A 24308-nucleotide genomic window follows, 5' to 3' on the forward strand; every position below is an offset into this window, starting at 1 on the left:
TGCTTTATTAAATGACTATTTTTTTTTTACTGTTAAAAGATTTTGTTCAGCAGGTCTTTATAAAGTATCTGAAAACAAAAAAATGGAACAGACAGTTAGACAAGCAAACTGCCATTTGGATGACTACATATATGGGCTCTAGGCGATCAGGGTAAAGAATGATTTTGTAATAATGTTCAAACATTAAAACAGTACAACACATTATAATGATTCTGTAATCTAATAGAACTGTGTCATTTTTTAATATCCAGAGATTCTGGTAAGTGTACCTTACCTTTTAAAAAATTAAAATCCTATGGACAATTTTAAATTTTCTAGACTTGCTACAAGTCCCTCTTTAGACTGTATATGTAGTATGCAGTATTAACCAAACCCCATTATCTATGGGATATCACCACTGTCAATGAGGTAACAGACAATAATCTATTGGTTAAAGGAAGATAACTCAAAATACCACGTGATCGATAATTAAAAACTCAAAATACCACCTGATCAATAATTTTAAGTACCACCTGTGATCGATAATTAATTCCAATACCTATGGGTAAGCAGTAGATGTAGTTGGGTTCTATTTATAATATTTCTCTGATAAAATCTTGGCTATGATAGCTGAGACAGGTTTTATTTCTCTCTTAATTGCAACACCTTTCAAAGAAAGTTTAAGATGGTGTCCACACGAAAACCAAGCAGTGGGTGGCACATAACAAATTTTGTTTTCAAAAAATTTTCACCTGTTTCATATTACAAATGCATCCTTTCTCATCATCATTTCATGTTCATTTTATCACCCATTTCATGTTCATTGCCTGAATATAGCTGAAATATTGCTGCTTGGGCATTAAACCCCAACAATCTATCAATCAAAGTTGAATGTTGGTTTTGGATTACCTGCAACAATAAAAGAGAAATAAATTAAATAGAATGCAATGAAATTCACTGAAAAAAAAGAAGATAACTCTTTAATTTGAGCATAATTTTGTTGCTTTGTTAGGGAACTTTAAAATCATTTTCTGAGCCATCCATTCAGTAGGATAAAATTTATCCTGTGCTACTGATATCATAGGATTGGCCTGATTTATACATGGACAGCTTTTTAATTAATAAAAAATCAAAAAGGGGCTTGTAGCAAGTCTTTATATTTTCATTCGAACTGCCAGGCTTCATTGTCAATGCTCCTATTCCTACTGACACAGACAGCACACAATCAACCTGTTAAACTTCATGTTCCTCTGTTGAGTTGGCTTGATGAGAAAAAAATATCATTTTACTGTAGTAGTTCTTGCCAGCATGTAATTCTTGCCAACCAATTTTTCTTCCTCTCCAATGAAACAAGTTCATGCTCAAAATTTCAGAAAAATGTCCAACAGATTGCTGATATTTTGCTCTCAAAAATGAGCTATCATACAACAATTTTCATTGAGGAATAAAGTATTGGTGAACAGATTGGCAAGAATTGTTTGTCTTGAAAAAGGCAAGATCTACTCTCTGACCAATTTAGCTATGCAGAGAATCTGAGACCCAGAGCCCTGTAGTAATACCTGGGCTTTCAACTTCAATATATGATGTAGATAGAGTCATCAAACATTAAGTTGATGACTCAAAGCTGGAAATATGAAGTTGATGACTCCAAGCTGGAAACATGAAGTTGATGACTCCAAGCCGGAAATTGAATCCTACAAACATTGCACACCTATTTAAAGCTCTTGTCAAAATTTCAAATGGTAATGAAGATGCTGAGAAAACTGTCACAAAAAATATCATACCTGTAAATATTTGGAACAGTAAAAGTGAGAGATTCTCCCTCATTGATACTGTCTCAGTCATGTCAGAGATTCCCCCTCATTGATACTGTCTCAGTCATGTCAGAGATTCTCTCTCATTGATACTGTCTCAGTCATGTGAGAGATTCTCCGTTATTGACACTGTCTCAGTCATGTGAGAGATTGTTACTCAAAAGCAATTCTTTTATGTAAAAATGCAATGAATTTGTATTTTTCACAGAAAATAAAGTAGTTTTAACCAAAATTCACTAATAAATCTTGTCGTAACCAAGAATAAAAATAGAAGTTATCTTTTTATTGACAATTTTTGATAGAGATTTCACCTATTGAACCAGAAGTTAAGATAAAGGGTAATGAAAAAAAAAAAAAAATCACCAACATGATAGGCAAACTCTAGGCAACCTCTAGGCAATAGTCTAAACAAACTGAAGGTCATGAACTCTTTTTTCATGAATGTTATAAATTTTGTTCTTTCAGGTTGTCATAAAGTTTCACCTGGTTCAAATGGGGAGTTTTCATTGGAAAGAAATAATCTGAAGACTAAATGTGATTGGTTTATCAATCCAACCAGTTCAAAAGGTATTAGGTCATGATCTTAACCTGCCTATGAGCAACCAGTTATACCATGTATTTGAGTGCAAGGACAAAGATAAAGCAATAAATACACAAACAAAAACAGAAACAAAGTATTACATACAAATACCAAGAGAAAAACATGGCATTGTAAACTCCACTATACACAGGATATTGAACAGAAGTTTTTCGTCTCCAATATTTTAATTCTTCTTGAAATATCAAACTTCTGAGAAAAGATGACTCATTGCAGATTGAAGATGACTTATCTTCCATTATTATTTCAAAGATGTTATAGCTCATGTTTAAGCTGAGAAAAGTATATCATAGATGATGTTTATAAATACAGGTCAGTTTAGCTTTAGAAAAGTAACAACATATTGACAGTATTTACTGGGAGAACAGGTAGATTGCCTACAAAATGCAGCATTTTATGTAAGAAATGGGTACTTGGTACTTTAATACACTCTTTACAAATCATGAGAAATTCATTTTTCCTGGATCTTCAAAAGCTACCTTCATAAGAACCAAATAGTTCGGATGCATCAGCAATATTAGTACATGGGGTTTTCCACTTATCACAATTTTGTCTTTAAGAAGGTTTAAGTTGATGCTTTATAAACGTTTGTGGAAAAAATTATATAAATTGTACGTCTGGTAGCAAGGGGCGGATCCAGACACTTTGGAAAGAAGGGGTGCCAGCTAGGGTTTCTAAAAAAAAGGGGTTGCTAGGACATAATTTACAATTTTTTGTCAATTTTACAAATGAAAATGACGAATTTTTCTATAAAAAGGATGGTCATCAACCCTCTGTACACCCCCCTCCCCCTTGATCCACCACTAGGTAGGGTTTTTACTTACACAGACTGCTTTGGTTAACTGTTAACTTGCTTCTTAAATTAAGTCATTTTTAATTTACATATTTCAGGCAATATATTTCTTGAGATCACTTCTACAAAAATCTGTGGCAACGAGACTATTGTCATCTATGAGGGACTTTCTGTATATGGTCAGAAACTTGCCACAATCACCAAGGAAAGAGAAGTGGCAACTTACCCAAAGTTCTATTCGCTTACCAGTTGCGGACTCAGGTAATTTCGTGCTGAAATTATTAATGGTAGCATATTTGTATGCATGTATTTCACCAGAGAGGTGAATTTGATAAGAAGCTCAACACTTTGTTTTTTAGAACTTGTTTCTCCCAAGATTTAAATGACATCCATCTTCATAGATAAATAGAATTTGAAACAAGACTAATGTTGTAAATTAAACAATGGAATTTAACCCATATTTTTTTTTTAAAAGCAACATGAACAGCTCTCAAAAGCATATATGAATTTTACAACAGAACACTACAGTGATTAGCCTGTTTGATGTGTTGAAAGGGAGATAATTCAAATTATTTGCTTTTTTTATGCATGTGTCACTCAAAGATCTTATTTGTATTTAAATAGTGTTTTTGTAACAAAAGACCAGACTGGTTCCAACTGTACATCTTTACCAGTCATCTCAGGGACATATACCACAGTACCAGGTAAGTGTCTTTCCAAAGAAGTATTACTTTTGGGGTAACAGATATTTGAATCGTTGAGATGCACGTGTTGAGATGAGTTCTTATTAAGGACAAAATGTTTTGTACTAGACTGAAACATTAAAACAGAATTTGGAGCATTTTTAAGGGGAGGGGCAGATTTGTCATGCAGTATAAGATCTATAAGAACATAGGACAAGCCAATCTTGCATTGCATTAGACCAAATCTTAGCTTGAAACCCAAATCATGTCTTAATAATAAATGCTTTGTAATTTTTTCAAACCACAACTCCGAAGAATAGAGGGATATACTGTTTTTCCCTTATCTGTGTTTCTGTAACACTTTATTTCATCGTAGTTTTCTCAGCAACTACTCATCCCAGCATTTTGAAATTTTAACACTTTCTTCCTGTATTTTTCGAATTATTTTACAACAACTTCCTGAGGTCTTTGTTTATTTTTGACATATTTTGAAATTTTCGTCACATCTGTCTTAGCAACTACGCATCACAACGGTGTGAAGTGATAAGTAATTCTTCTTATAGGTATACCATATGCTTGGATTAATTTTCTGAAAAATATGACAACAATTATGCCTCTATTTCCTTAAGATAGGGATGATTTTTTTCCACTTTATAGCAGAATTCCACTATTTAAAATCTGGATTTTACCGTTACGTTTCTTTTTTACTCTATAGTTTCGTCCGATTTTGCCAATTTTTGCTTTGTTTGTAGATCTCGTAAAATCATCCCTGTTCAGAAATACTTCTGGATGAAAAGACCAGGCTAATTTTTTTACATTTTTCTTTTTTGTTTTGGTGCCCTGCAAACTAACATAACATACCTGCCAATTAGTATTTCAGTAATGTTCCTTGAAAACTTCTATTTTTGGATCTGTCATGGGGGAATCCACCACCAAAGTGACTTGGCAGACCTAAACCTGATCCCCTGGGTTACAAGTATGCATTGCTATATATTACACCAAAATAAATAGAAATTAAAATTTTTGTAAAAAATTCTCTGAAAGGGACTTGTTTAAATCATTATGATTATGTAAGTCATTATCCTAGAACAATTTTAGTTTGACGCAAAAGTATTAATTCTTAATGTTTATTAAGATATAAGTTTGCTACGTTGTTTAGTGCTGAACATTTTTCTTCAGGTAGTTTTATTCCAAACAGATTTCACTCCTAAGTTGTCTCTCCATCTAGGAATTCCCCAATGATTTGCTATAAGTTAATATGAACTGGAGGTCATATAGCCTGTTTTTTTTTTTGTGTTTGTTTTTCTTTGAATTTTTTCATTGGTAATGAATTCAAGTATGAATCTTGTAAATTTCTTTTTAGTAAGTGCATACCTGTGAACCCTTCAACATTAGGGGGGTATCTACTACAAAATCAGTGAAAAATTTAGAATATCCAACATAAAAAAGTAAGGTTTGTGTGAGGTTTTAGATGGTTTCAAGTGTCATTTTGGCTGTTTGTGCGTGGTGTTGTCACCCTTAGCTTCTGAACAGAAGTTCTGATCCTGGAAATACAGGAAGGAAGTTACAGATTCCTAGTTCTGGATTTTCCTCGAGGTTGTCTCCTGAAGCCTTTCCCTGTGGAAGGGTGTGGCCGCAAGGCAGCGGAGGTTTTAGATCAGAGTTTTCCTTCTCCTAGATGGGCTACCGTCCAAGGTTTACGAGCCCCTTCTACCTGAGGCCATCTGGTTTTAAGGCATGAGTGACCTTTGCCCCTTCTCCAGTCAGTCGAAACGGCCAGACCAGGTCCACCAGTTGGTGAACCCGTCGTGTAGGTTTGAGTTGGACTTTAGTTGTCAGAGGCTGTTTGAGGCGCACACCGAAAGGGGCATTTAAAATGATGTTGAGAGCCCATTCCCAACACCACCCCATGGCTTTGACAACCTTCCATAACCTAGGTTTTAGATTAAAAATACTATATTTTCTGTAAATAATTGAATTTTTACATAAGAAATTTGCTTTAAGTAAAAATCTCCCTTTTTAGACAATGTCAATGGGAGAGAATCTCCAACATGAACTGTTCCAAAGGTTAACAGATATGTAAATGGCCTTCTAATTCTACAAACAAGAAGATTGCAATAATACTGAATTGGCCATGATATTTGTCTTTTTCAGACTGTTCAGCAGACCTGAAATCCTCTGGTACCATTACAAGTCCCTCCTTCCCAAACCAGTATCCACTCAATGCCGTCTGCAAGTGGTCAACCAAAACACTAGATAGACCCATGTCCCTTTATCTCAATATGAATTCACTTGATCTGACACAGAGCAACTTCATCAGTGTTACTGCTAACGGGAAACCAGTTCACAAATACATGGGAAATGACTCCCCTTCTGACATAGTTACCATGGTAATGAAAGGCTCATCAGCAGATATTGTATTTGATTCAAATACTGGTAACCTTGGTAGCGGTGTGGAGATACCAGGACGAGGATTTAACTTAACATACAAAGTGATAGGTATTATTAAGTTCTTTACTAACTGTAATAAAGTGAATATGCATATATACAAAAACTTTCAAGATTTAAATAACCACAAGAAGTTTAAATGATTCATGGTTTATCCTGAGTAAGGCACAATTTCTGGGGTGGTTTACATTATCTCTGTTAACATACTTCCTGGTATCTTTGGTATTGAGTTGTCAGGGTAATTCTATCAAGTGTCTATCAAATAATGTGTAATGGGACACCACCTACTTCTTGATACTGTATGGCAGGTAATTTTGGCCAAAATTAGCACCCCACATATACCTGCTATATGGTATATTGACAAATATTATAAATATATCACTCTACTGTGTTGTTGATATCAAATGCATACCGGTAGTACTTTCAGTTACAAAAAACACTAAATATGAATAAATGTTCTCCTTTGTTTTGTGTGGCATTTGTCGTACATGCTTGTATTTCTGTTTACCTGTTAGGTTCTTAGAAACTTCAGTTTTTGCAGGATGAGATATCTATTATATCAGTTAACTCTTTGTTATAGACTGTGGAAAAAGTTTGCTATTGTCCAATGGAAGTTTGAGTTCAAATAAAGATGTTCCAGTTGGTGCAAAGGAATGCATTTGGGTGATAACAGTGCCCCCTAAGTCAGGAAATGATACAATTAACATTGTGTCATTTGATCTTACTGTCAATGGAAATAAAGGGTATGAAATTTATAATTGTCTTTCCACTTTCCTGGGAAGGCATATTGTTAACCTATTCATTTTCTGGATGTTAACTTTTGAGGATTTTTAACATGAACATATAAGCGGGTATCAATTTTCCAGGTTTTGAAAAAATAATTAGCTTCTTTTTTATGCTTATTTGATCAATGTTAAAAGTAAAAAATCACTAAATATTGGTTTTGTCTTGATTAAAAGTCTGCCTGTCTGCCAGTCTCTATGACTGTCTGTCATAAAGGTAGCACTCCAAGCATATTCCATGTTGTAAACTTACACAGCTACACTGACTATTTTCACAAGATTTTCAACTCAATTGAGCAGGTAAATGTTGTAATGGAGTAATCAAGGGAACCAAGGTTATAGCGGTAATCAAAAGAATGTAATCCAGGGACAAAGACCAGACATGGAAAATAGACATACACAACAAAGAACATAAAGTAACTAAAATCATACATACAAAGTAACAAAGGTAAATGAGCAACTCGGACTCCAATAAAACCTGGGAGCATGGACCAGGTGCACCGGTAGGGTAAGTGTCCTCTGCTTTTCTAGAAACACCTGCCGAGTTGCTCATAAAAAGTCAAGTCCGGGGTAGACAAACGAGGAAAGGAAAACTATGACCCATTACATACATTAGTTTTCATGGTGCTGATCCACGAGTTCATGATGACGACCATAAAACTTCTGTAGTGATGAGTTCACATGAAATACATGTCATATATGAGCCTTTATATGAATTTTATGTAAGATTTTGATTTGATAATTGTATTGACAGAAATTTATCAAGAAAATTATGTGACATTTATTCTAGAATTGTTGCTGGTTATGTAAATGCCAATCCCTTGTTCTTAGGCATAAACTCCTAAAGAGAACTTCCAAATCTCTTTCTCTCAGATTTTCTGTGTATTTCTTTTATTGTGGAAAATGCTTCTGAGGTTTTTGATGATGTGAAAGTATTTGATAGGGATTTTAATAATTGTTATTGATGTATGCTGTTTTAAGTGTGATATTAAGAAAAATCTTTTATTTATATATGTATATATACTTTGGAAATCCTGGTATTAATGATAACAATAACAGCCCTGTCACATTTTTCCCAATGATAAAAACAGCAGTAATTTCTGAACTTACAGTATTGTTCATAATTTTATGGTTGAAATTTTCAGGCAGAACTTAGAACTAAGAGATGGAGGAAGAGGGGACTCACCCCTCCTGAACTTTGATGCTTCCAAAGGAAAGTCTATGACATACCTGACAAGATACAACGAGTTGTGGATACATTATAAGATGAAAACAACAGAATTAAATGTTGGAGCTGATAACAAAACATTATTCAACATAGTCTTCAAAACATACAGTAAGATTGTACTTTTTACTAAATTAGGGAGTTCTTAGATTTTTTTAAATTATCATTTTGAATACTGATTTTAAACCACATACCATGAAAAAGGACCTTAAATTATATCATACAGTGATTTAGCTAGCGCTCACCATTTTCGCCATTGACGAATGATTTTCGAAAGTGGCGAATTTTTCTCGAGCACGATTCGTCACTTGATATTTCGCTCCCCCCCAAAAAAATATCAGTAAAAAGCCTCTGATGTTCCCACGACCCCATAATTGACAACTTTATTACCTTTCCCAAGCCAATTAGGGTTTTACAATAAACAATCATGACCAATGTTTTGATTGCATCACCTTTGATAACACCTTGCTTGATCACCTGGTTGAGGCTAATTATCCCGACAAACAAATTAATTAACGGTAATGCTTTGTTTGTTGAGCGCTGTGACACGTTCTCAAAGTACTCAAAGTGTCATCGTATGTATTTAAAATGGAAAGATGTTTGGATTTTTCAATCACAGTTCGAATCGCAACTATGTCCGCCATTACGAACTATTTTAGTTCGTCGTCACATGACAACGTACCTAAAGGTCAAAAGTCTAAAAATAAGTCAACTACTACAAAGAGTCGCAAGTATCGACTATTAAAGTCAAAATTTAAACCAGAGTGGTCAAAGATATTTCCATGCATATACTACAAAGATGGGGCGATGTACTGCCGTGACTGCCAAGATGCTGGACTTACCAATACGTTTTCTATCGGAAGCAACGCATTCCTAAAAGATAATATACAGAAGCACATCAGCACTGCTGATCATAATCGGGCAATCCAGACCAAATCCATGAAGCCAGAATTTGAGCAAGTGGGTTCCTTTGATTTTAAGAGGGCTTTCACTTTGTGGTGCATGGCTAAGGACAGGAGGTTTATGCATTACTGATCAAGTAAACAATGCTTTACATTCTTAGACACATGCCAACAATAGTAGCTGATGTATAAAATTTTTGCATTTTTTGGCATTTTTTATTCATGAATAGTTGCTAATTTAGAATTTTTTATTAATATGAATTTTCTGTTATTTATATACCAGTGTTGAAATAGAAATAAACATGTTATTTTTTATAATATAGTTGTTATAAGTACATGTATATACATGCATGCTGATAAATTTGCGACGCGAAAAGAAAAAAACAGTATTGAGATTTAGTCTTACGCAAAAGTGACTAATGGGTTGAAAATCCTGGCTAAATCCCTGATTATATCAATCACTGTGTGGAATTTTAAGTGTGCCACAGCCTATTCTTAATATTCTAACCTGAAATAATTCATTATATTTATTAGAATAAGTATGTCCTACTGAAATTCTAAATGTCATTAGAAACTTGCCCATGATTAAATGTAAACCTCAATCACTGTTGAGTATAAGCAAACAATACATGTAATGTAAGATATTATAAAAAAATTATCTAAATAATCTTCTGTAAGTGACTTTATAGGGAGAAACCATTTTAGCATTGTACAAAAGCAGTCCAGATAATCCAGTGTTTTGTTTTATATTTTATATGCTTAACCTTTTTATGGATTTTGATGATACAAAAATAAATCTTAGGCATCATTTGCAAATGTACATTTTGTACATGCATAGGCATATCCAAAGGGGGTAGGGCTGTAGCACCCCCCCCCCCAACCCAACCACAAATGAAATAGACAAATTTATCAAAATGTTATATTTAGTTAGTTAAAACATTGGAAAATACACAGTAATAAATATAGTTCAATAAATTATTGTAGAAATTTTATATTTAGCATAGTATTATTAAAATAAATGAATACAATGCATATTATTATTCTATATGAAAAATGTGGTCCCTAACCTCTTTTTTATATATCTGCCACAAGCATAGGTTTTGTTTGTATAGTTGGTTCTTGATAATCCCATGTAATGTCAGTTTGCTTTATTAATAATCCCATGTAATGTCAGTTTGCATTATTGATAATCCCATGTAATGTTAGTTTGCTTTATTAATAATCCCATGTAATGTCAGTTTGCATTATTGATTATCCCATGTAATGTCAGTTTGCATTATTGATAATCCCATGTAATGTCAGTTTGCTTTAAGATAGTCCAGTTGTTGGAATAATTGTGCTTGAGATGCCTTATTTTCCTATAAAGTATTTTTTAGAGCAGAGCAACTGCATTTTAACTGCAATTTCTTAATCTCTAAATTTGAAATTTAAAAAAAAAATATTATTACTAAGTTCAAAATCAGACAGTTTTAAACGATAGCTGCTGATTTGTCAAGGCAAGGTAATTTTTTTCTAAACCCTCAAAACTAAGTTTGTGATAAATATATAATTTTGAAATTAAAAGAAACCAATTGTATTACACAATATTAAAACAAAACAAAAAAATCCAGTTTGCTTTTAACCATTACCTATGATGTGTTTAATGTGTGTGTGTGTTTATAGGTTGTGATTGTAATTTCAGGTTGTAACAGTAAGCACCAGTGTAAGAATGGTGTGTGTTTATAGGTTGTGATTGTAATTTCAGGTTGTAACAGTAAGCACCAGTGTAGGAATGGTGTGTGTTTATAGGTTGTGATTGTAATTTCAGGTTGTAACAGTAAGCACCAGTGTAAGAATGGTGTGTGTTTACATCCTGACTGGAAATGTAATGGTATGGATGATTGTGGGGATAATACAGATGAATTGGGATGTAGCTCCAGTACTACTACCAAGGGAGGTAAGAATGTCTTATGAGATGTAGCTCATCTTTTAGTGAAAGAGTTAAGATGGTTTTTAGAAAAAAAAGTTAATCATAGAAATTATCATCATGAGACAAAGGGAAATGCATTTATGGTTCACTAATGAAGAAAAGGAATAGATATGGTGAAACACAACAAATGCACCATCGTATCACCTTTATAAAAATAGTAAATACATATGGAGATCACTAAAAGGTCTTTAATAAGTGTAAACACACCTTTAAGTAAGCTCTGAAAGGCCCTAACAATAAAATTAATAAAATCCAGGGTAACAGAACAATGGCAGTTCTTCAAAATTAACTAAAACATCAAATAACAAAGACCCATTAACGACCAACATTATCAAACAATTTAGACATCAGTCATTTCTTACCAAGAGTCATACTGCAAGTGCCTCAGACAACTTTGAAATAGTGGACAAACATCCGAAATCGACAAATTTAAATTAAGGCAAAAAAAAAATCACCATAAAACATGTCATTTATCTAGAATTTGTTGAAACTTTTGAATTTGATTTTGAACTTGATATCACAAAGCAATATTTCATGCAATAAACCAATGCATGGCTAAATTTCATTAGAAATAAAATGTATATCTTGGTGAACATACTAACACAATAGCACGACCTTTCCAAATTATAGAAAAATGATTCAATCAAAAATAAGATTTATTATAGCCAGACCTGCTTACTGAGGTTCCTATACCTCAAATATAGAACGTATTTTTAAGAGCATTTTATTGAAGTATAGACTAAAACTCAAAATAAAATGTGTTTTGAAAAAAGTCAAACTATGACATAAATACAAGAGCAAAGTCATTAAAATATTAAAGTGTGGTATGATTGGAAAAAGAAAACATCAAACAAATCCACTTATGGTAGAGGATAAAATAAGTCTTACCTCCCCAGATATGGGCATCTAAACTTTAATTTGTACTCTAAATTGGATCTTAAGAATTCCAACGTTTTGAAATTTATTTGTATTTACAAAAAGTCATCAAACATTTGATTGCAATGTCACACATTTTATCTCACCCATGGGAATATTCTTTGTCTCAAAGTGAGAAGAAGGAAATTGATGACAGGTCTTTTTTCATGTTGGAAACATACATCTTATATCAGTTCATGTTTTTTTCTAGACAAGCAGAGGATGCTGCCTACTGGTAACCTGGTCCATGTTCCCAGTCTTTAGTGGAGTCTTTGTTGTGTTTGTCTTTTTTCCCTGTCTAGTCTTTATTATATCCTTGAAATATATTCTTTTGATTTTGTTTTGAATCTTGGCTCCCTTGATTACTCTTTTTTTCAATCATTCCACAATGAACGGTTTTCTGGACTTTTCTAAATCTTATTGTAAAAAAAAATTTCTCTTTACTTTTTCAGTTAAAATATGGTTGGCAGCAGTGTTGTGCATTCTAAGTTTCTTGATTGGAGTTATCTTGGTGATTGTAATACCAGCATTATACAGAAAATGGAAACTTCGAAAATACAGTGAGTTCAGAGACCTTGGTGACCCAGCCATGGCATAAAGAGCTTGAAAAAATAATTGAAGATTAATTTCTATTCTGTTAATAGGGATATTTTAAGCAGTATTGTTCTTTCTTATTTTTAGTCAGAAGTGTAGTGAAAAATAATTTTAAGACAGAAAGGGACAATTTAAACATATTCTTCTAATTAAAAAATGTTAAATTAAAATATTTGCAGTATTAGATGTCATGAATTAAAACAATACCTTGCCTGCTGAGATGAAAAATATTTTCAAAGGAATGAAAAGAAGCTATCAGCCAAACTAAGTTGGTTTACAGAAATGTTTTAATGTAACCTTACAATGTGTGTGCCCTTGTAATTTCATCTTACTTAAAAGTTATATGAATGAGGAAAAAATGTAATTTAAACAGAAAAAGATACATTTATTTAAGTGATAGATTGATCTGCTGAAAACAGAAATGCTCTGATTTTTAGAATCTGTGAGATTGAGATCTGTGGTCACTATTATACAATATCCAGGTGCTGATTCATAAGGAGGTTGACCCGGGATACCCCCACCCCCTCATCTTGAAATTGGGGAAGACATTTTTGCATGAAATCTTGAATTTTCACAAAACCTACCGAAATGATGTTCTTGCCTTGCCATGCCTGACCTTCAATTCTATTTACACCCCCCTTTTTTTACCTGAAACCCTGATCAGCCCCTGATTTCAATACCACTGTAATATATGCAGTGTTTAATTCTGCTTTTAATGAAGGTATGAAGTGTTACAGGGTTTGGGTTTTTCTTTTGTATGATCTCAGTGTAAATTCTGTTAATGAAAATTGAATTTTGATTTTAAAAGCTTATATGATAGACTGTTATTGGCTATTACATTAATGTTTTATTTGTGCCTTACAAATGATAGTTTGTTTCAAACATGGCTTTTATCAGTTCAGTGATTTTGTTGTTACCTTTTATTAACAGGGTCTAATTTTTTTGCATAGTATTTTTTTATTTGCATTGCGATGTTAAATCTTTAATAATTGGTCAATTTTATTATAGACAACCCAGTTCAAATGTTGCTTTTTATCATCAATAATGCATTCCGTATTAAATCTTAAATTTCCATGTAAGACCCATTTCCATAGGCCACCAAGTATTTGTATAGTTATATAAGGTCATCTATTGGAGCAGTACATAATGGAGATGTAACAGCTCAAATTTAATTGGTACTGCAGAATGAGTACTATATTAATGTTTGTAAAGTTCTTTTTAGAAATTATAATTACTTTTAGCCTTACCAAGGAAAATGATTGATACTGTTCTAGCAATATCTGCTGTACTAGGCTGTACGCCTCTGTATAAGATAAGATATAGAATTATATAAGTAATGTATGTGTTATATTAAAGCACCATATAATTATACTTATTTTTCTTTACTCAAAATATTTTGATCATTAAAAATAAAATGTATGATTGTATTTAGAAATTGATAGATATTATATTTAAAAGTCAAGGTATGCATCGGTGTGTTTTTTTTTCTTTTTTTTTCTTATGCAATTTTATGTTACTATGAAGGTATTAATGTTCATGGGAAACCAATTTTCATGGTTTTCGTCGGTTTGGTCCCCAATGAAAGGAAAATTTCCCATTCATTTGTTTGAAAGAGATTCAAATCCACGAATTCAAGAATCCATGAACTGATATTTTTCTCTAAACCATGAAAATTGGTTACCACAAAATTAGATTACCTTCATAGTATCTATGAGTTGTATATTTTCTGTACGTGCAGGTTTGAGTACATAAGATTTTATGACATGTATAGGATAAATTCTATTAACTGATTTTTTTTTTTGACGGATCGGTGACTAGTGAAAAATGAGCCTTTTTTAAGCACCTGTAGTGGTTAATTATTAGACTAGTGAACATTTTTGAAGGATGTGTTTCAATATATTTTCCACAATTAAAGTCTTTGAGGACTACGTCAAATGAGATTCAGATTGCTGAATTGTATCAGAATTTGAAGATTTAAGTTGATATCGCCACAAATGAGTTAACTAAGATAGTAATTGGTTATTTGCAGCAGTCAAGGTCAGAATTATATCTCTCAATTTTCAATACAATGCAGTTATCTCCCTTTTAATGCAGCTGTAATATACAGTTAAAATGGAAATTTAAATTCTTCAATATAACCTCATGCTTTTTGTGGTGATTAGCTATATCTATGTCTTTTTGTGGTGATTAGCTATATCTATGTCTTTTTGTGGTGATTAGCTATATCTATGTCTTTTCTATACTGTCTTGTAATTTTGTTAATCAAACATATTTTGTTATTTTTTTCCTGTATACAACAAAGTATGGTTGGTTTTTAGAGAGTGCATCAGTGTACTGTAAGGCCATATTTATTATATTTTTAGTTTTATGGACTTTTTGATGAAACCTTTAGGTAGGAGGACAAAAAAAAATTGACTAGGAATGTAACAATTGTAACGACTTTCTTGACAAGTTTTGAAAAACAGTGTGCTAGAACTTATTATATCACAAATGGCATAAATTCAGATTCTTTGATGCAGTTATTTAAAATTATACTGCATGAAAAATACTGGGTGAGAGGAGAGAAAATTGGAAAAAAGGTCAACATTTCAAATTTTTCCAATTTGGCAAAATTTAGGGTAGGAATATTTGAAAACTAAAAAAAAAACTACGGCCTTAATTCAGGTTTTTATCATTAATTAAAACCCAGTGCATACTTTTGGTACACTGCACATTCTTTTTATGATATAAATTTGAATTTTGTTGTTTATTTTGTAGTTGTTAATATGCCACTTAAAATATTAGTGGGAAAAAGTTTTACAATTGATTTACTATTGCGCTTGTTTTCCCTTGCAGTTCATGTATTTACAATGATAAAATTAATTGCAATAATTTCTGTATGTATATTTGCTGAAACATTGAAGATATGGGGTTCAGATAATGCACTTGTATTCCCAATCCAATATTTGCAAGTATAAGAATTTAGCAATATATTCTGTATTTGTAATTGGACATTACTTTGCAATAACATTGCGCTTTTGCCTTTGAAATCATATAATGGTGTGCCATTTTTATATTCTTATTATACAGAAATGTCTTCCTGACAATAATTTTTTGCCAATGATGTGAACAGATAAACCAATGCTACTCCCAGTTTTTCAATCAGAACCCTATAGAAAAAATATCCTACACAGCATTTTGACTAAATTTGATACATGCTTTTTTCTCATGGATATATAGACCCCTGCCCATTTTCAAAGTCAAAGATCAATATCATAAAGTCAAATATTTCCATGGCAACAGGTGCCTCAATTAGGGTCACTCTTATTTGATTTGTTTTGTCAGTTTTAAAGGGTATCTACCATATTCATAATATGCAAATTTAACCCATCTTCAATCCTCAATTTATTTGTTAAGTAGGGGTAGAAAAAGACCCATCAATACTTACATTACTCAGAGGAGAATGTTTTCTTATCACAACTGAACAGAATTCAATGAAACTTTTATAGAATATTTTTGGCATTGTGAACATATAGGTAGATAGGAAGGAATAAATTGTATTGTATGGACAGACACCTAAAACCTGTTAAAGGAACTTAAACACTACTATTTCTATGATTCTATGATTTCTTTAAAAGTTTTTAAAGCCATTAAATTTCTTGTTTTGTGAGGAGGTAGGGGAACAAATACATGTGTACTTTTGATATTAGGTCTAATAATGGTTTGTAGTATGTAAGTCTGATATTTTTTTTTTAATCTGTCCATTACACCTCACAGTTTTACTGTAGCTTAACATTAATGTGTCTTGTTAATGATGTTAAGACTCATTATCATGAAACTTGGTACATATGTATATTATTAATTTTTTTACAATGTACGAGTTGTATTTCATGTATATTTGTTTGGTATAATATATCTGTATTCAGCTTTTTTGTTTTGCTGTTTTCCTGTTACTCTTGTTTATGTAAGATTTTGTCCAAAATTGAATTCAAGGAATGAATTTATAACTTCAAAATTTGTTTTCCCGTTCATTTTGTTTTAAAGGGAGTAAGTTATTTTTACCCATTTTGTAAACTTCTCTTGCTTTTTCCTTATTTATTCCTTGTATTTATCACCAGTAACCCAGGATATGAACAAAACATATTAACAGTACTAGCACTTTCATTTAGGAACTACAGTAGTAACGGGCTTTCACTATTTTTGCAAATGCTCCCACGAGCAAGATATATTCATGAGATTATCGTGTTGCTTAAGCTTCTTGTAACTAAAATAAAAATATACCCGGAGTTTCACATCACACCATTTTTAGGTGAATTTGCTGTGAATTGATTTCCTTGGTTAGTGTATGTATTTCTTTTTCTCTGGAGTCAGTGGTTTTTTATGGTTGTTCAAATATTTTAAGAAGCAAGCTTTTTAAATCATTCCATGTTTTAATATGTAAATTATATAAAAAATTATTTAGTTAAATGTGATAATTCCAAGTTATTAGAAGGGTCAAAAAGTGCTCTACAATTTTTTTACTCATTTGTGATCTGTTATTTTATTTTCATTTTTTTTTTGTTTTGTTTGTGTGTTTTTGCTTGAAAGTTTTAGGTGTTTTATTAAGCTTTTCAAGATCTGTTAAGAAAAGTTATTTGCATATTGTTAACTGCCATTATTATTTCATAATTAAATAAAGTAATATTTAAAGTTTATTTCTATTTTATTTCTCCTGCATACATCCTCATTCCATTTTATAATCAGCTATACTTTTCTCTCATATATAATATCCTGTCTGACATTCTCATCTCCTGACATGCTTATGTCCCATGAAGGATATCCTGTCTGACATGTGAATTGTCATCGTTAATTATGTTACTGTGGATTTTATTACTTCTGTTGTATGGGCCTTTCAGAGCTTACCTAAAGGTTGTTTAAGCTTGTTGAAGACCTTTTGGTGATATCTGAAAGTATTTACTATTTTTGAATTTGGGTTATTTTAAAGGTGCATATCCGTCCCTTTTCTATGTCCATCTTTCATTATCCAGTCTGATATACTTATCTCCATTCAGATCTTACAGTTTGTACTGTAATCACAAAACAGATTAAATCTTAAAAAAAGCTGTCTAAACTAAACCTAGTTTGGACTGTAGAGTTTGATTGGTGTAACTAGGTGTTTTGTTTACACAGGTAAAAAATGCACCCCCTCCCCAAATAAAACGAATGGTTTGTACTGTAGAGATTAATGTGTTATTCTCTCAAGTAAAAAACTTAATATCCTGAGAAAGTGTTAAATTATTTTATTTCGATTTTATGTTTTCTCCTTTTCCCGTTTCTAATATATTCTCATATATTCTCATCAACGTTTTCTACAGTTTAGTATCTTCCACACAACAAGTACCAGACCGATTAAAAGAACGGAAGTCACAGAGCAAAATGTTATCAGCAAACCTGAAAAATATACATTGCATTAATAAACTTGACATAACTTAATATAGGTATTTTTCGGACGCAGTCGGTATAGTTTTGCTTTTTACCTTTTGACCATAAGGACGCTCTTCTATGGAAACGCAAGTCATCTGATCGCAATTCTGTTTCCCGACTGGCCAAATACTGATGACTTAATGGCGTTAAAAAAAAACGGTATCGAAAATTTGAAATTGCGTTCGAAAAAACTGTTTCGAAAATTTGAAATTGCGTGCCATGTGTTATTTCTTTGAAAGAAATGTAGAAACTTAGAAGTAAAATTTTACTGCTTTGGCTATCCTTTTTTTTTAAGATCACACTTATTTAACAGTATCAGCGGATCAAGAAATTTACAAAAAGGAAAAAAATTCCAGTTGTACTCACTTCATCGGTCGTATACGTATTAAGCTTCGCCCGCAGAACATTTAATTATCTAACATAATTAATTTTTTTTTCAACAGTGGGGTGCCCCCTCTCATTTCCGATCCATCACTACTACAGTATTGTTGTTTTCTAACGTATGTCTTGCTTTTATAACCGTGTATTTAGTATTATTTTTTTTATTTTGTCGCATCATTTTTTAATACTTAATACTTTTAGTTCCGAATCGGTTTTAAATTTATGATTTATGTCAAATTTTGCCTACATACAAAAAGTGAATGATACAATTAGTAAGTGTATTTTTACTTGGAAAGCATCAAGGTTTGCCAGTGTATACAATCAGACCTGAATTTCATTAAAAAAAAGGAAGGATTTGAGGAAATCTCAATTTGAGATTCTTTTATAAACCCCGGCACTGACCTTGAAAGAATGACTTGCATTTAGCATGAACACCCTAAATACAGTATTCTTACTTTTGGACTGTGCATCGTCGCTGCCCGAAATGGTGTTATTGTCAGAATATTTAGATGATTTCTTTAATGATGGTACATTTTCATCATTGCTCTCTATAGTCTGACAGTCACTGGAAAGATTCCGGCTTAAATCTGAAATTCAAAACGTATAAGTATATACAAATTTTCATTCACTTGAGGTTTGAGTAAATAAAACCGGTTAAAAGTAAATTGATAAACATAAGTTATTTAACAAGCCCAGGAGATGGCGTATAAGGTTTGTCAACGTACAACAAATGGTGCCGTACAAATGTCCGGAATACGCGGGGATGATCTAGGACTAATACATGTTATAAATGTACTTTTCTGTCTGGTCGCTAAAATGCAACAGGGCTTTGGTGGAGGTTAGGCTAACGTACTAGAGTAGTCTCCGAACACATTAAATAACAATTACATCAGAACAAACTTACATTTATAGTTATATACATATACGAAAATGAAACGCTTGGTGGTAGTTTGTGCAAATTCATTATCAAACAGTTGTTTGATATGGCGATGCAATTGTAAGTGGAGATGCTGGTACGGATTGTATAAATACACATGCTTAGCTAGAGAACATGCTTATCCACCGGCGGGTCCAGGGGAGGATTCCAGGGATCTGACTCCTTTTTTTTTAAAATATGTGGACCTTCCCTGCAAGAGAACATGATTTTGAAGGGGAGGGTTCTAGGGGTCGGGATCCCTCATTTTATTGGAAAATTTGTTTATTTGGTGCAAAATGTAAGCAAGAACGAGCAAATTCCTTGAACCTCATCCTTTTCCAAATCTCTGGGTCCGCCCCTGTATTGTCTTAATTAAGTATAATCATAAAACAGTGCTAGTAAGACTCACTTAAAATCGGTAATAGACTGTTTGAATATCTGCAAACAATTTGTACGAGTTTGTTATCAGACAGCATCGAAAGCGCTAAATTCAGATCCCATCTATGAATATCAGTCTCTATATTTTCTTGCAACTGCTGTAACACTGAGTCCTGAACATTCATTTTTGTCAAGAATATAATAGTTCGGTTAGCACCATGTCTAGCTCCGTGAGTCTGTTCGAAAATATAAAAGCGTACAACATTCACAACCATTTGGAGAGAACTAGCGACTCCATCGGTTTTCACTTGTTTTAGGGCTGATAATGATTGAAGGAGTTCCGATTTGTTGGTATAGTCTTTTAAGGCGAATTCGATTCTCACTGAATTAGAAAAAGTTAGCACCGATATTGTAGTATCGTTTGGTCCAATTGTCATGAAATCTGTCAAATTGCACAAGAAGTCTATTATTGAATTATACTCAAATTCTGTGATGTTGGAGGAACGTTCCACGATAAAAACCAAATCTGAAAACAGAGAGAAGAGTGCTTGTCAATTTTAGGATACCATATCACCAGAGTAGCATGTGTGTTTATACATAAAAAGTAAAAATTATCTAAACTAAATTAATCATAAGTATTTTATTTAAAGTAAGAATGATTGTGTTTCTAAGAGTACATACTGTCTGTCGATTTTTTTTTTTCATTTGGGATATTAGATGGATAGTCAAGCATCATAATTGCTTAAACAGCAATTCAGATTAAACAGTTTTTTTTAAGTTTAATATGTAGGTAGCATTTTAACCATGGCTGTACATATTTGAATTACCCATTGCTCGAAATTATTTCGCAGGCGCACTTGAAAAACATACAGTTAACAAAATCATGGTGATAAACCAGGGACAGATATGTTCAGTATTCTGGGAAAAGAAATACAAAATACTTAACATTTTTATAAGAAAAAAATTCTTACCGTTCGGATTATTATAGACTTTTGTCACAAAAATGAAAAATAACACAATTTCCAGAAAAAGAACACGTCTGCCCACTTCCATGACAGAAAAAACAGGGCGTACGGGCTTATTTTTATTTTTTTTTTCTTTTTCTTTAATTACCGAGGGGCTAACAAAATATCCCGGGGCTTAGGTGTAAAAAATGTAATAAGTCCAGCAAATCACAGCGGTACATGGTCAATATTTACATTTTACGCTAATTAGCATATTCATAATCTTGACATGCGATCGATTGAGTGACAAGATCGTTATTGTTATAAACAAAGGGGAGTAATCTTGTTTGAAAGATGATGAAGATTAACATTCTTAATTTTATTTATTTTTTTTTTATTTTTCTTCCTTCTTACATAGCGATGGGAATTTCTGATTTCATGATATTTCATTCAACAATAAGCAGTGAATGCTTAGAAAAAATATGTACAGGTTCCCGTATTTCATTTTAAGAGTCTTATATATTTGAGTAGAAAAAGTAGAAATAGAAAATGTTTATGGACTTGATATAGTAAAAGTACAATTTAAATACATAAAGAAAAACAAAAGACTAAATAATATCCCAAGTAAAAAATGTGACGTCATTCTCTATAAATAGACAGGCAGACTGACAGAATAGTTTATTTCAGTGTTATGTACCAATATATAGCATCTGTTCAACAGCTGATAAAGTAACATTTATCATTATTTAAAAAAAAAAAAATATTGGTACCAAGCCAATAATGACTTAAATAGAAAAAATAACAAACAGGTGCGCATGACAGAATGTTACTTAATTCGAAGATGTAATAATCTAAAAAATTACTTTGCATTTTATAATTAAATAATTTCAAATCGTAACATTAAAAAATGAGTAGATACTTTACAGTGTTGTAGAACCGTTGCTTATTTCATGTCACATAAGAGTTACAGAGATACACGTTTACTGGCTACAAAGTTAAGTCTATGTAAAATATTGTCTTTCAAACTTTATATCATTTCTATCTAATATTTATTCACTATCCAGTCCCGGTGTTCAAAAGATACCCACTAAACAAAAGATTAATCCACTGGATAAGTCTAGTGCAATCTATATATTAATTTATCCAGTGGATAAATATTTTCCAACGCGGATACATTTTTGAACAACCGGTCGCGAGTCCTGCTCCACAAGTATATACAGATAGATAGTGAATAGACAGTATAATAATGTAAATTGCAAATCTACATGCTTGCTTGTTTCATTTAAAAAAAGCAAACATTTCTACATTTCTTGATAAAATATCTACCTTCTTCTATACTGAAAAGGTAAAGGATAATATTGAGGTTAGAGTTTTGGAGATACAAAATACAAAGATACATTATTCAACCGAATGACTACGCCAAACTTAGACTGATATATCGCCTGTAAGGGATTCTGAAATCGAAATAAAAGGTTTTGATATGCACAAATCACCTTCTGCCTGATTTGTATAAAAACTGCTATTGTAAATTCTAAAACTATCAGTAAAATGTATATTCTGTTGCAGTTATTCCCCTTACAACATTCAGCCAACTGAAATGAAACGGCCCCTTCCCCCTACAATATATATAATGAACTCTGAATCGTCAGATCCCCGTGCAGGTCCGGGTGTTAAAAGAATAGGCCTGCAGCAGCGCTAAGCTTGTCGTATAAGGCGACTAAATAGTGATCAGAAACCTAGCCGGGGGCTAGGCGCTCTGCCCACAGAGCAACTGGGATGTGTGCCCCAGGTGGTGGAATGGGGTACCCCTGGCGTGTTACATGCTGGTGTTGTCAGGCTATAATACGGAAGACCTGACCGCAAACCATAGTGGTGCACCGTGTTGGGAAAGATGCCACGTTCCTCGCACGTTAAAGAACCCTGCTGTGGTATTCGATAGGAGTAGGAACCTTTGCGCTCCGCCACAGGAGGCTAAATTGCCCTACCTTACCCATCCCCCTTTTTCCAGTGGCAATCAAAATTTGTCGACCATATTATCCTTGTGACCCATCCTTTTTTTTTCTTCATTTCATGTTCATTTTATCATCCATTTCATGTTCATTGTCTGAATATAGCTGAAATATTGCTGCTCGGACGTTAAACCCCAACAAACAAACAAACTGAATCGTCAGTGACGGATCTGGTCGGGGGCGAGGGGGTGAGCGCCCCAAAAATAAATAATTATATTTAGCATTTTCACTTTAACCACCCCTTTGTTTAAATTACATTTACACCTCCTAACCTGAAATCCTGGATCCGCCCCTGATCGTTATGGCTTGTCTATCTGCATCATTAGAACCGCTTTGTTCATCTCGTCCTAGCTTCCAGGGTCGTATCCAGACATTTTGAAAAGGAGGAGTGCCAGCCAAAGTTTCTCAGAAAACGGGGTGCTAGGACATTATCTGCCATTTTTGTAAATTTTACACATGAAAATGACAAATTTTCCTATAAAAAGGGGTACCAACCCCTTACACCCCTCTGGATCCGCCGCTGATTTTATTTCCTTTTCTTCTCGTCTAGGCACCCGAACGTGACATTTTCTGAGCAACCCAGCGGGGTTTTTTAAAAAGCAGCGCCCCTGGTCCATGCTCCGCGGGCTCAGTCTGAGTTTCTCATTTCCTTTTTGGTTTCTTTGTACAGTAGTTGTATTTTTTTTGTTCTTTGTATTGTGTGTCTATTTACACCGTCTATTCGCTTTTTTATTACTAGCAAACAAATACATGACACTGAATGCACTACTTTTTCGGAGACAATTTTGACAATATTCACATTTTCCAAAACTTTGCAATCACCGTCTTACGATTTAATTTTCTTCCATTTTGGAAACATCGAAATATTAGTTTTAAATACATATACTGTAACTGAACTATTTTAGCACCCTAGTTGAATCTAAATATGAATGAATGCTTGTTTCCTCATTAAACGTGCCCTGTTCCTTTTTAACAACAAGTAACAGTTACATTTATCTATTTATTTCAGTAGGTGATCAGATTATCTCCGATGAATACAAATATTGCAGTTTGGTTTGGTTATTTGTTTTTAGTAAAATATGTGTATTTCGGATTCTACTCGTGGTGTTATTCTTCATTAGCTAATGGATCATATAAATCTAGCTTAATTTTAAAAGTATAGCTATTAAAATTTAGCATTTTAGTAAGCAAATGATGTGCCATTTGAAATTTTTAAATGTTCGTTATAAGTTAAACAGTAGTAAAAAATATCGTTGAAATTAATAATGTATAATTCTGTTCCGTTTTGTTTTATTAATTCAATGACGATTGTTTCTTGTTTCTTGTTTTTGTGATTTTAATGGATTTGCTATACGTTTGATTTCACTTAATGATTTATCATTCCAGGAGCATAGTATAACCTTTTAATAATGACCAAAGAATTAAATAAAAACTACTTATTTCTCAATTAATTTTCTGTATATAAAAATTAGAAACAAGTGCAATTGTCGCACAATTGGAATTTAAAATTCCTTTTAATTCTGAGATCGTTCCTTA

The 24308-nt window shown here is 32.7% G+C and overlaps 1 protein-coding gene across 6 annotated transcripts in view; it reads left to right on the forward strand.

The window, feature by feature from the left end:
• The window catches only part of LOC148605626 (cubilin-like), a 43874-nt gene extending 26499 nt beyond the window's left edge, over positions 1–17375 (forward strand). For 5 of the 6 annotated variants that reach the window (XM_088549729.1, XM_088549728.1, XM_088549727.1 and 2 more), the window contains 8 exons: positions 2259–2360; positions 3283–3445; positions 3809–3888; positions 6022–6366; positions 6896–7058; positions 8243–8433; positions 11032–11160; positions 12561–17375. In XM_088549729.1, coding sequence (XP_088405855.1) covers positions 2259–2360; positions 3283–3445; positions 3809–3888; positions 6022–6366; positions 6896–7058; positions 8243–8433; positions 11032–11160; positions 12561–12706 — 1319 coding nt within the window. In that variant the 3' untranslated portion in view covers positions 12707–17375. Of the gene's footprint in view, positions 1–2258; positions 2361–3282; positions 3446–3808; positions 3889–6021; positions 6367–6895; positions 7059–8242; positions 8434–10905; positions 10968–11031; positions 11161–12560 lie in introns of those variants that run through there. The other variant, XM_088549732.1, reaches the window with a different exon arrangement.
• The last annotated feature ends 6933 nt before the right edge of the window (positions 17376–24308 follow it).

This window comes from Perna viridis, chromosome 10 (genome assembly GCF_037379345.1).
Source record: "Perna viridis isolate PV_CMFRI_1.1 ecotype Kerala chromosome 10, ASM3737934v1, whole genome shotgun sequence".
Lineage (NCBI taxonomy): Eukaryota > Metazoa > Mollusca > Bivalvia > Mytilida > Mytilidae > Perna > Perna viridis.